At 43.6% G+C, this 13,812-nt stretch overlaps 1 protein-coding gene across 14 annotated transcripts in view; it reads right to left on the bottom strand.

Annotated features, from left to right (window-relative positions):
• Window positions 1–2,770: 2,770 nt before the first annotated feature.
• The window catches only part of KMT2C (lysine methyltransferase 2C), a 190,382-nt gene continuing 179,340 nt past the window's right edge, over window positions 2,771–13,812 (bottom strand). For 10 of the 14 annotated variants that reach the window (XM_068145968.1, XM_068145979.1, XM_068145978.1 and 7 more), the window contains 10 exons: window positions 13,467–13,606; window positions 12,434–12,538; window positions 9,445–10,567; window positions 8,497–8,633; window positions 8,175–8,317; window positions 7,742–7,910; window positions 6,762–6,878; window positions 6,049–6,122; window positions 5,548–5,656; window positions 2,771–5,287 (listed from right to left, as the gene is read on the bottom strand). In XM_068145968.1, coding sequence (XP_068002069.1) covers window positions 5,195–5,287; window positions 5,548–5,656; window positions 6,049–6,122; window positions 6,762–6,878; window positions 7,742–7,910; window positions 8,175–8,317; window positions 8,497–8,633; window positions 9,445–10,567; window positions 12,434–12,538; window positions 13,467–13,606 — 2,210 coding nt within the window. In that variant the 3' untranslated portion in view covers window positions 2,771–5,194. The remainder of the gene's footprint in view (window positions 5,288–5,547; window positions 5,657–6,048; window positions 6,123–6,761; window positions 6,879–7,741; window positions 7,911–8,174; window positions 8,318–8,496; window positions 8,634–9,444; window positions 10,568–12,433; window positions 12,539–13,466; window positions 13,607–13,812) is intronic. The other 4 variants (XM_068145982.1, XM_068145974.1, XM_068145969.1 and 1 more) reach the window with 2 other exon arrangements.

Raw genomic sequence — 13,812 nt, forward strand, 5'->3', positions numbered from 1 at the left:
TGGACACTTTTGGTGGTGTAAAACCAGCTGTGCCCACAGCTCCAGAGTGGGTTTGTGCTGCCTGGCCTTGCTTCCTCAGGGGATGTTGGGGTGGTGGTTGTGTGTGGAATTCATTCCAGCCCTTGCTGAGGTAAGGATGGGCTGCAGCTTTGTTTGCACCTTCACTTGCACCTCTCTGATGAACTCTGACCTGGTTGCACGAGGGAGAGCGGCGCAGCAGCAGGTGCTGGTACAGCTGCTGCCAGCTGTGTGCCAGGCTTTCTTGTAGGCTGAGAAGCTTATTTTGGCTGCCAGAGTGGCTCTGCAGTAGCCTTGTGCTTTGCCTCATTGTTGTTTTTTTTCTGTGGCCTTTAGATTGTCTTTTTAATATATAATAAAAAATAAAAGCCCAAGCAAGTCCTCAAGCAGGGGCCACAGATGCTTATTTATGGTCTGAATCTGTTGCCACAGAGAGTTCCTGACCTTTTGCTCTTGGTGAGGAAAGTTGGAGCCTGCTGTCAGAAGCAGCTCAATACATGTGGTCTTTAAGCTGGCAGTAATAGACAAGAACATGGAATTGTGCAGCTGGATTGTTCATGCATGCAAAGAAGATAAATATTCTACCCCACCCTTGTGTAAATGAAGCACCTTTTAGTCTTTGAAATTCAGCAGCTCCCACATGTGCAGCGTTGCCTGCCTGGGCCTGTGGCTCCTGCCAGGGATCGTGGTGCTGGGCTCAATCCTCCTGTGCTGCCCCTGCACACCCAGCTGCTGCCAGGGCCTGGTGCTGGCTCCCAGGAGCAGATGGAGAGGATGGCAGTTTGGATGGTGTCAGTTGTTTCTGCAGTGAATGGGTTCTGGCCACAGCTGTATCTGCTCAGTGCTGCAGCTGCACAGCCAGATCAGCACACACAAATTGAGTTTCTGTGAATCAGTGCTGAATCAGTTGACTGTCCTCAGTCCTGCATGGGTTGCCTGTGGTTAGGTGAGAATCCATAGCTTTTGTCCTCTGAGTGACTGCTCACAGCTGACCCTTGGGAATTTGGCAGGACAGGAAGCACAGAAGGAAAGCCTTGCAGAATCACAGAATTGCTTAGATTCATCTTTCTGGTCACTGAGGCCACCTGTTAACCCAGCACTGCCATGACCACTCTGGGTTATAAGCTGTCACAGCACTCAGTTTTGCCATGGTCACACTGAAAATCTGTTCTTTGTAAAGAAACTGTTCCTGGGGCTGGGTTTTAAGCCTGTGTCACATATTGTGACTTGTGGAGCTGGTAGTGACCGTGGCTGACAGTGGCTTTGCTTTGTGGGTCATGGTTCTGAGGTTGCCCTGTGCTGACCTGTGTGACATTCAGGAGCCAAGTGCAAACAGCTGCTGCTGCAGCAGCCAAGCCCTGGGCTGTGTTCCAAGCTCACCATCTGCTTTCCACTCATCCTGAATGTCCACCTCAGACATGCTCAGGCCCTCTGCAGCCAGCTGCTCTGTCTTCCAGCAGCCAAAGTGCATGATACAGAACTGCAGAACAGCTTTGGCCTGGCTGGTTCCCACCCTCTCTGCAATAAATCTTGGAGCCCTTTTTTCAGCCTTGACCCAGGACTGGGGTCTTTAGTGTCAGGCAGCAGCATTGTGGTTTAACCCTTCCCACACTGCCCTTCTCAGCAGGATGAAGAAAGGACATGGAGGGGTGAAAGTTAAAGTTGTGGGCTGAGATAAAGACAATTAAGGGGAAAAGCAAAAGCCACAGGTGCAAGCAAAGCAGAACAGGGAATTCATTTACCACTTCCCATGGGCAGAGAGGGGTTCAGCCATCCCCAGGAAAGCAGGCCTCCACCACCAGTAACTTGGGCAGGAAAATGCTGTAACTGAACATCTCACCCTTCCCTCCCCAGCTTTTGTTGCTGAGCAGCAGACAAGGCCTGGACTCTCTGCACTGCTCAGCACCAGCTAAAACAACCCTGTGTTACCAACACTTTCCAGCACAAAGCCAAAACACAGCCCTGTATGAGCTGCTAGAAAGAACATTTAACTCTACCAGCAAAATACTGCATGTCCTTGAGACTGAGGGAGCCGGGGCTGCTTGACCTGGAGGAGACTCGGGGTGACCTTATTGCTGTCTACAACCACCTTAAGGGAGGTTGTAGACAGGCAGAGGTTGGTCTCTTCTCCCAGGCTACCAGTACCAGAACAAGAGGACACAGTCTCAAGCTGTGCCAAGGGAGGTTTAGGCTAGAGGTTAGGAAGAAGTTCTACACAGAGGGAGTGATTGCCCATTGGAATGGGCTGCCTGAGGAGGTGGTGGAGTCACCATCACTGGAGGTGTTCAGGAGGAGACTTGATAGGGTGCTTGGTTGCATGGTTTAGTTGGTTAGGTGTTGATGGATGATAGGTTGGACATGATGATCTTGAAGTTCTGTTCCAACCTGGTCTATTCTATTCTTACTCTATTCTATTCCTGTTCTGTTCTATTCTTTTATATTCTTATTCTATTTCTATTCTAATTCTTATTCTAATTCTATTATTATTCTAATTCTATTCTTATTCTAATTCTATTCTAATTATATTCTAATTCTATTCTTTCATCTTTTGTAGGTTTTCTGGAGAGAAAAAACCCACACTTGCAGGGGACAGTATCTGGTAAGTGCTCGGGACATGGCAGCACAGTGTAACACCCAGGGTGCAGGCTGCACTGGAGGGAGGATTGCAGACCACTTCTGTCTGCCGGCAGCAGGCCCTGCAAGCCGAAAGAATTAGCAAGGAGACGCCTCGGAATGAACCAGGAGGATATCATTTATAGATGTAAAATATTTTTATTTGTAAATGCTGATCTTCTAAATCTGTTTCCACAAATTCCAAAACCCATAACACTCTGTATACTTCAAAAAAATTCCTTGTTTTTTTTTTTTTGTCATTTATTTTTTTTGCCAACATTAGAAGGACTATCATACAGAACCGGGGGGGGGGAGGGGATTGGGGAGAGGGGAAACAAACCCCCCAAAAAACCAACAAAAAACCAAAACCAAACCCTGTAGGACAAATACTGGTAGGAGGTTGGAATATTGTACAAGAGAAGAAAAATATTCAAGAAACAATTTCATACAGCTATTTATCAAGAGGAAAAAAATATATACAATTGATTTGTGTTGGTTTGTTTATTCTGCAAGATAAAAATACATCATGCCATATACATTACAAGGTCAGAACTGTATGACTGAATATACCAACAGCTTACAGTCCACTTGAATTGTGCACACACACACACACACACACAAGAAAAAAAAGGAGAAACAAAACCAAAACTTCATTTTTTTTTCTCTCTTCTTCTTTTTTTGTTGTTTTTTTTTTTAATCTATTTAAGCCTGTGAAGTGTCAGTACCAGAATTTTAAGTATAAAAAAAAAAGAAACAAAAACAAAAGAGCTAACCTGGTTCAAAATGCTGATTAAGTTTCTACAAGCAAACACAAAACAGTGTTTATTTTTTTTTGTTTGTTTAAAGAAATGTAAACAGCAACAAAAAAAAAACAAAACCAAAACCCCCAAATCCATACAAACACAATCTTTAAATTACAGCTTTCCCAAACCCCCTATTGCCAGAGTCCTGCAGCTGCAAGCACATTACATCTAATTAGTTTTTCCTTGTTTTTTTCCTTTTAAGAAGGCTATCATATCAGACTTTTTAAGCTCCAACTACACGATTCTATGCTGTTTACAGGGTTTAATGTAGGCTGAACGGTCACCTAATCCGGACTGCTTTTGCTGAAGGAGGAAAACAAAACCCCAACGAAACGAATGGAAAACGAACCCCAGCGTCCAGCCTCCCCTCTCTGTTTTGGGTGGTTTGAGCAGTTATTCACAGTTATCACAAATTGTAAGCACAAAGGAGGGGGAAAAAAAACAACCCCAAACAAAAACAACCCCAACAACCTGACTTTGAAGAAATAGGGATGCAACAATATAATACAAATAAAATTAAATCTAAACGACCCAAACACCTACAAAAGTCCAGAGCTGTAATATACACCGCGCCCTCACCCGGGCTGAAGGTTTGCTTAGAAAAATTCTCGTGTAAGACCACAGTTGAGACCTGCTGGCAACATAAAACAAACCCCCCCAAAAAAAAAACCCCACACCACCCCCAACACAACCCCTCTCTTGAAACTGAGATTTTGGTTATTCCACCAGGGTGATCACAGGTCAGGGCGATAGAGGAGATCATATTGGAACATCCCTATTGACGCTTGAGAACGAGCACCCGAACTGCTGCGGAGTCTGGTAGCATTTGGTCAAGAACTATTATTTTGTTTTGTGTTTTTTGTTTTGTTTTGTTTTTTTTATACTGTATTTTTTATTTTTTTTCTTTTTTTGTCTCAAAATATTTACACTTTTGTACAAAGTAACAGAGTTTGTTAGTTCTGCAGGTAACAGCAGCAGCTTGGCTTTCTTCTAACTTTCTTTTTTTTTTTTTTTAAAAATAGCTTCATTCACTTATTCAATAATAAATACAAAAAGGTTTCTCTTATTTTACAGAAATCAAAAAACTACAATAAACTGACTCATGGAATCAAGTATTTAAATGTATTTTAGTGCAAGTTATGGTTTTTTGTTTTTTTTTTTTTTTTTTTTCCCTTAGCTCTATCCCTAAGGAAGTCGTTTCAGTACATTCCTTGTTCAGTGGTGTCTACTTTTTATTTAAAACTTTTCTTTAATCAGAGGGCCTGCCCCTTTATCAAATAAGGCTGTGGCCAGCACTTTGGACTTCTCCCTTTCGCTGGTGATTTCAGTCTTACATTCATATGCGCCCACCCGCTCTCCTGCAGGTCAGCCATCGGTTCTTTGCCCAAGTTAAAACAGTTTCTCCTCAGTGAGCTCAAAAACAAAAGTGCTGGACCATTCTGTTAACTCAGTTTAACCTCCATGTCTCTGGAAAGTTTCGCTTCAGATTTTGCCGGCTTGCTTCTGGTGCTTGTTTGCTTTTTTGTCTTTTTTATAGTTATTTATTTTTTCCTTTTTTTTTTTCCTTTTTTTTTCCTTTTTTTTTTTTCCTCTTTTCTTTTTAAATACTGGAGTAGAAATCTGTACTTCCAGAAGTGACTTTGTTTTTTCTTTTTCTTTTTTCCCCCCTTCAAAAAGGCAACGATTTTCCGTCGACAAAATCAAAATGAATCACTTCTTCCTAGGGACAAGCAACCCTCAAAGACAGCAAGGAATGCATTCTAGTTCATCCACTTTCGGCAGTTTACAGCTCCACAGTGACATGGAATCTTGTGCTGGTCATCTTCAAAATCAAACTTGTAGTCATAGCAAAGCTGGAACAAGATGTAGGAGAGTGGTTATGCAACAACTGGGCTTGACCGCAACTCTGCCTCTATCTACAGTTAAACAGCAAACGACAGTGGAAGCGGTATGGCTGGCAACTGGCAGGTTTAAAAGGGGAGAGGGCAAGGGGGGTATCCCTTTCCCCTGCTTGGCAAGGACAAGTCGTGCCACTGGCCCTAGAAATCACCCAAGTATCTGGAAAGGAACAGGAGTTGCAACAGGTAAGTGAAAGCAAATGAGAGCAGCCTACCTCCTCCCCTTTCTGGATTCTCCTGCTAGAGCTAATGATGATTTTGTGTCCTCTCTCGAAAGTTACCACTTCAGCCACGCAGTTGGGTGCGCAGGAATGGTTGATATACCTACAAAAACAGTTTGCAACAGGTGACCCCTTAAGAAAATGCATCCCTTGAGGTGAATCTAAACCAAACCTTGCAATGACCTTAGCTTCAGGAGTGCACTGACTTGCCAGATACAATTATATTACTCTGTACTTGTTTCTGTGCCTAGAAAATGTCAAAAAAGGCAAGTGGTAAAAAAAAAGTCCATGCTTCAGAACTGCCATGAAACATGGTCAAAGATGAGCAAAGCTACTGAAAAAGAAGTCATTAGTTCAGTGGAATTGTCCCAAGACCAACTGTAACATCTCAAAGAACAAAAACCAGGGAGAAACCCACAAACTTGGAGACAGCCCCAGGCCAGGAAACAGGGCTGAGTTCCCAGAAGGCGGTCAGAGATCCCCAGCGCCACTCACCTTGCAGGACCTCCCGTCAGGGTGGCGTCGATGACGTGGTCATTGTCAATGCGGAACATGTACACACCCCGATTCTGGAAGACAGAATGGGAAGAAAGGCTCCTGGAGATTCTCCATGATTGTCAGACATGAAAATGAAGCAGCCACATGGGTGAGCTCCAAGTGTCCTGCTGCGGTCAGGGTCAGAGATGATGCAGCAGCTCACGAGGGAAAGTGTGAGTCACACACAGGCAGTGTGTGCCACACTGCCTCGCCAGGCTGTGGGTAATGGAGGGGTCAAATCTCTGGTGAATAACATTGCCCTAAAAGCTTCTCTCCTGCTTTCATCCAAGATCTCCATGTGTTTCACAAACATGAACTGGTATGATACTGCTGAGGTACACAAAGGAAGTTTCTTCCACTTTCAAGAAGTTCTCATTAAAAATTAAGGTCCTGACATCTCTGTCAGAGGTCTCTCTTTGTCCTCTGGGACAGAGGATACATGTAATACCTGTCTGGGCAGGGTGCTGTGACATCTATTAAACATTTAAATACTATGATCCTTGATAAGAACCACTGCTGACTCCTCTTCAGCCCACTGCAATTACAGCACAGCAGAGACCAGAAATGGGGGGGAATTGAATGCATCAGATAGTCATCAAAGAGGATTGTTTTGTTGTTTGAACAGTGGCAAGGGGAAGGGGAAAGCAACAGTGAGCAAACACCACCCCTACCTGAGATTCATACAGCTTCTCCTTCCTGTTTGCTACCTCATTCCGGATAATAGTTCCGATGTATTCAATGACCATAGTGTGCTTTTCAATGTCTCTAGCAGCATATAAGCCCAGGCCCTACAGAAAATACATCATGATTTAGAATTCTGCAAGAAGTTTGCATTTTCACTGCAGTCCTCAGCGTGCTCCTGAAGTGTTGTGCAGAAAATCACAGGAGAAGTCAACTACCCAAAAAGCAAGCAGCAGCACAGGTGAAACACATTTTAACAGCCAAGGTGCAGAACCCAGATTCACATCAAATTTTTACGATGCATGAAAACATACTTGGCCTCTGTCTAGGTGAGAAAGCTTCTCTTGTACCTCTGACATCTGGCTGTGTAATGATTCTAAAGTTCACTGAACAATAAAGCAGGCCTTACTAGGATGGAGAGAGACCTAACAGGGATACAGTGGCACAGTGAAGTCCAACCTAAAACAAAGCACAACTGGGTTCATGCACAGCCTGATAGTTACAAAGCCTTAGCAAAATGGTCTGTGGAGCAAAGCACCAACACAGTTACAGAAAGCAACCTTTCTTCCAACTGCAAACCAGCATTGAGCTCTTCAGCATTTGACTCAGCCTGGTCTGAGCGTGTCTTACTTCTGCTATCTGGCTTTTTATTGAGGAGTTTTAATAGGTTTTTGAGAAATATGAAAAAACCCTGGCAAAACTGGAAAGAAACTTTTCCAGATTACTAACAAATTAACTTACAAGGTATTTACAATAATTAGAAAGAAATCTTATTTAAGATAAACCTCTGGAAGTGATTTGCCACGTTAAAATTGTTAATGTTGCGACAAGACTTCAAGGACGTTTGCCATGGCTTTAGTTTTCATTTCTAAATACCAAATTTATATGAATCTGTATATAAAATGAAATGGCTATAAATAAAAGTGGAAGTAAAAGGTTTGAACAGACAGTTGCTGAGATGAGAACTGACCTGAATGCGGGAGCGAGCCAGGTAGACGTTGGACTTCCACTCGGTTTTCATTTTGCGGTACTGAGAGGATTTGGAATGGACGAACTGCTTACTGTAAGGCGCGTTCAGCTCCCCCGTGACTGTGCTCTGAAATGACTTCGATGTGCTGGTGCTATTCAAGGTGTGAGGCCTGTAGGAATTGGGCATGTAACAAGAAAGAATACAAGAAAAACTGAAGATTTCTCTGAAAAAGGCCACAAAAGCCATTCAAAATTCTTTCAGACGCACAGACACTTAAAGCCAGCTAGCAGAGACAACACAGCAGTTCCTCCGGCCTGGGCATGCACATACACAGCCAAAGACGACAGGGTTTGTAAGCAGCAGACGAAAGCACAAATAACCCTAAGCAGCCTATAAACCCTGGGCTGTACTATGTGAAATTAAAACAAAATACCTTAACACAAACCTCTTGACATGGGTACTCATTTTAGGCTCGGCACGGGCGCAGCCCGTGGGGTTGATGGCAAGAGGGAGTTCCATTAAGGGGTTTCGGCCATAGCGGAAGGTGTAGTTCTCGCAGGCCTCAACCCCTGGCAGCTGCAGAAAAACAGACAAAAAGAAAACAAGTCCAAGAAATCATCTGTTAATCACATGGAACGAAACACTGACTTCTCCACACTGCCTCCTCCACACTGCCTCCAGACCCACTTCTCATGTCTATGAGGTATGTGACAGTTTGGGGTGATCCAGCAGGAACTAGGCTGGTGAGGACTCACCGATTCGGCAATCCTGGCCACTGCAGAGACTGTCAAACCAAAGAGGTCTTCACCCTTCAGATAGCCGGGAAACAGCTGGAGCATTTCTGACTCCTTGCGAACAGAAGCAACGGGCTCCAAGATTTTATCCCACACACCTACACAGCCATAAGGAAAGAATTACAGTGATCCAAAAGCCCTACTGCTGTACTGGTTTGAAAACCATCAGGAAACAGAAGCCAAGCATTCTTTTCTTGGTCACATACACAAACAGGCTGATGCTTAAAGCCTGAGCTGCTTTTTCCTGAGCAAATCACACACACACATTTATCCTGCACCTCGGGAATGAAGCTTTTAGTGTCAAGTATCCTTTGACAACAACAGTGCAGACCAATTCTCCTGAGAAAAACCTGCACAAAGTAGAACTGTCTGCAAACAAGCCATATATTCTCTTCCCACTGCTTATTGTCAGCTCTCAGTTGGAGGTGGGCAGTGCCCCCAGCAGTGCTGTGACTGGACAGAGGAAGGCTGCTATCAGCACCCACACCACTCATGGTCTAATGTCTTCTTCACCTTGCCAGACACAATGTTACCTGTCCTGAGAAAAATGTGCTCAGCTCCTTTTGCCTAACTTCAGCACAGTTGGACAATGATTTGGAGATAACTGAGTAATGGCGTGGTACCTGAACAGTCACTTCTCATGAAAGGAAACTTACATTTGTAAGGAAACTACATTTGTAGGAAACTACAATTTTCAGTCTCTGTGGACTTGTAACAAGTCTTCTTATTTTCATCTTAGACAACTTCTTCAGAGGTGTTCTCAGTCCTCACAGCATGATACTAAAATTAGCCCTGGAAGCTCACTAAAAGCATTACATGAGAACAGTGTCTGCAACAATTATTTGAAATCTTTATCATACCAGGAGCAGCAAACCCACAAAAGTCATGGTCTTAGCTCACAAAATTTACCTTTTGGTGTGGTGTCAGTAAGAACCAGATCTTCATGGCCTTGCTCCACAACCTTGATGACAAACAAGGGCAGCCCGTCCTTCTCCTCGATGGAGCAGAGATAGCGACAGCGCCTGTTTGCGTATCTCATGCTCCAGTACAACCGGCTGGCCTCGTAACCCACGGGGAAGAGCGCTTTGGAGGAGTGGAAGGCCTGCATCTGCTGCGGCAGCAGCTGCCCGACTGCGTGGAAAATCAGGCTGCCCACACGGAACGTGTGGTCGCGTTCCCCACGCTGAACGATGCTAGCGATCTGCCGCACCTCGTCGCGCTGAACGTAGACCCTCCTGAAGACTGCAAAGTAACTAAGTTCTTGCTCATGAGTTCCCTTTGGTTTGTGCATGGGGCAAAGCATGGTCTTGTCTTTAAAAAACATGCATTGTGCTTTAATGGCACAGGTAAAGTGATAAATATTGGTGCACCTTAACCTGTGACAACCGCTGGTGGCACCCATTTTGTGACAGAACATGCATTTCATTTGCAAGCCTCTTCGCAGTGCTAGTTCCACGTTTATTAAGGCACCAGCTTGTGTCTCATAGACTTCTGTAGACCAAAGAGCACAGTTCAAATGGACCCAAAGGTCTAAATCCAGGTTAAGAAGCCTTGCTGGTCCATCAGTTAATCCATCACCCTCCTCGTGACAGAAGCAACATTTCCTGTAGTCTTTAGGCACAGGATCTGGTTTGAGGGTCGTGCCCAGCTTTTTAAGAAATTCATCTATCTCTTCTTCACAAGGAGGTTTGAATGATCCTTTAGGAATCACAATCTGAATGCTCCACTTTTTCCATTTCATTCCTTTCCATTTTTTACTTGGAGGCCGACAGTCATCCAGACTGCCGTGTATTGCTTTTAACCTCGGCTTTAGTTTCACCGTTACCTTAAGCTCATCCGGTTTTGCCTCTACCTTGGCTGCTTCGAATGCAGGGGGGAACATGATGGGCGGTGACGATGGCGGAGAAACTTTTTCCTGTAACTGAGGCAGACAGTGGACGTCCAAAGTGGAGATGTTGTTGCTGTACTGATGGAATGCTTTGGGCGGCCTCTCCTTCATTGGCGACTGCGGCAAAGATGGAAGCGATTCCTGCTAGATCAACGGGAAACTCTTAAGAAAAGAATCCCAAACCATTAACCACTAAATGTAGCCTGAAACATTGTCACATCAGTGGGGAAGAAGCTACTTAGCATGCCTCAAATCATGATGCAGCAACAGAGAAAGATGGAAATGACCCTAACCTGTGTTATCATAGCTTGTGCCAGGATATGGAGCACAAACCTTCTCCTAGTCAGTCTAAAGTGTGGTGCCCGTTAATACAGAAGAGGAAACACAAATAATCCTTTGTCCAGCTTATGAATTTCAGACCACTCAGTTGCCTTTGATGAGCTAAAAGAGTGAGGTCTTGGGTATTTTTAGAAAGTTTTCTTACAACACAGATTTTAAAATATGGGTCACAGAATTAATGTAGAGCAAGAATCTCATTTGGCAGGGGGGGAAGGTTTGGAATTAATGCCACATACTTTTCCTGGAAACAAGCGAGGAGGAAATTCCTGCAGGGCAGAGATTTGGGTTAAAAAAAAGAAAAAAAGGAGAGAAAACAAGAACAACAAAGGAAGTTTAGATTAAAAAGTGCTCAGTGTGGTTGGTATGATTAATCTTGAAAGAGTAAATGAAAGGATCAAGAGGCTGAACATGACATTTAATTAACTTAATTATGTACATGCTGATTCACTTGTGCAGAAACATCACCCTGTTTAAATACAAGTGGAAATGAGCTACATGGGACATTAAAAGGATGTGGCTGTACACACATTTATCCTCTCCAGGGTTTTGGTTGGTTTAGTTTTGTTGTTGGGAGTTTTGTTTGGGGTTTTTTTGTGTGTTTTGTTTTAATTTCTTCTGCAAAAATAAGTAGGATGCATTTGAAGCAAGGTTGTGAGCTCTACAGTAAGTACAGGACTGTCAGAAAGCATTGATTAGGTAATGCTTCAAGCACATGGCCTCTTCTGTCCCCTGGGTTAGAGAAAGAAAGGTACATTTGAAACAGAGAAAGTAGAAACCAAGCCAGCTAAAAGAAGTGTTCAAAAAGGTTTATCTGTGAGAAAATAAGCTTAGCAGGATCATTTAGTCTTGAATGAACACTGTTCCACTTCTAATGATGGAACAGAGATAAATTTATCAGGGAATCCCAGCATGGTCAGGATTAGAAGGAACCTCTGGGGATCATGTAGTCCAACTCTCCCTCTAAAGCAGGTTTCCCCAGAACAGGTTGCGCAGGAGCACATCCAGAGAAGGAGACTCCACAACCTCTCCGGGACCACCTGAAAAACATCCCTGGCCTCATTCCAATTCCAGCTGAACAAATTTCTTAAAATGTCCTTCTCCAGGAATCAGAAATCTCTTTCCTCCTCACTGTCACGGTGCAGGCTCTTCACTGGTGTCCCCACAGTTCAGGATTTGAAATGGCAGCTTTTCCCAAACAAAGCCAGAGAGCCAGGACTGTATTCCTCCAGCTACACTGAACAAATAAGTCTTTGCAAACTTGCTGTTCAGTTCTGATTTTCACAGCTGTTTTGTGAGTTTGTTTGGGCTGTTTGGTTGTTTTTTTCTTTTTAACTGCATAAGCCAAATCAAAATACAAAATTGAGCCCTGCAGGGATAGATCTTTGGGTCTGTACAGTGCCCAGGGAACTTAAATCCCTGCTTTCCTGAGACTGCATCATCAGAGTCTGAGGACAGCAAAAGGTGGCTACTGTTCTGCCATGCATTTCTCTCAAAGTTGTGCAACTATGAATTTGACTTCATGCTGAATCTCAACATCTGAATACAGAGCTATTCATTTATGGAACTCCAAAATAAAGTGCAAACTTCCCCTCCTCCCCCCTTCAAGGAATTCTGCAAACAAGAGCTGCAGTAAGTTCCGCTCACTAGGGTCCACCAGCATTTGATACTTACTTTGTTCTCTGAGTTTTTTGCTTGCAAAGCTGCTGAATAAAGAACAAAGCAGTTGTTGCTACAGAATACAATGTCCTTCATTTTATCAGAGCCTTCTTGGGAATCCTGGGAACCAAACAGAGAAGATTATCAGAAGTGCATTCTTCACATAGTAAGTGTAATGAAGCAAGTTTTCCAATCTGGCTAGGAACACTTTATTTGTGAAATAATGAGTGATGCTGAGATATAAATACTTGCTTATTTGGCATCTAATGTTACCACCACCTACAACCTCATTCTTCAGCATTTCTTGCCTTTAACAGAAGTTTACCAATCCAAATAAAGCATTCTATACCATGCACCCATTTGCTCCATAGGCACACTTGCAAAGTAAAACCCATTTTCTTTTTCTCTTTAGACAGCAGAGGAATGTCTCATTTCAGCCTAATCAAAGGCAGATCACACTGGTTTATCTACTGATCCATCTGTAACACATTACTGGGAATTCAGGGCTTTGCTGACAATGTCAGCCCATTATTTTTGTGTGTGAGTTTTCACTTTATACACATACATACCTTTATACATGTGTGTGTATGTGTCTATCTATCTACACACACCTTTGATGCATCATTATCTCAATCTCATTGAAAGAGCAATGGTACATTTAGAATGAAAGATGGTTCCCAGTCTGATAACAAGAGACTCTGACTGCACTGATTCCTGCTCAGGAATGGTGCAAGCCTTCTTGCTCTTCCAATACTTCCTAACATAGCAATATGGCCCTCCCTTTGGACCCTGAAGGTCCCTGAAGTGGTCAAGGAAGAAGGTCAGTACCAGAACTTAGGAACCTGCTCTATATGGGACCTGTTTTACAAAATTTGTCAAGTAACAACTTTGGTATTACTTATTTGTACTAAAGTGTACCCAACCTCAATTAGGACACACAGAGGAGTCTACAAAGAAACCTGGAAGTGGTATCAGTGGCACAACATGCAGTAGTTTTTGTTTGCTCAGTCACTGTTCTATGCAAAACACTCTACACCCACTGCAATACCTGTTTAAGGAAGGGAAGGTCTTTGAAGGTCTTCCGCACACCACTACCAAGAACCACAACTTTGCAGTGAGAGCACCACCGAGGTCTCAGTGCTGAGCCTTCTGCAATATTCTGGCTGTGATCCTTATAGCCAGCTACACCTAGGAAATGGGTGAGTCTGTTAGAAGCTGGATCAGATTGAACTAAATGCATGAGAAAGCACAGTATTCTTCCACGGTCTAGAGGAGTAGCATCCTCCGGGATAGGGCACAGAAGGCAAGCTTTAAACTACAGCCTGATGTAGCAATTGGTTTAGCTAGACCAAAACCAAGTGTGTGAACAAGGCAAAAGTACATTCTTGTATAAG

The sequence above is a fragment of the Melanerpes formicivorus genome, unplaced genomic scaffold (genome assembly GCF_026170545.1).
Source record: "Melanerpes formicivorus ecotype bairdi unplaced genomic scaffold, bMelFor1.0.p_v2 SCAF_13, whole genome shotgun sequence".
NCBI lineage: Eukaryota > Metazoa > Chordata > Aves > Piciformes > Picidae > Melanerpes > Melanerpes formicivorus.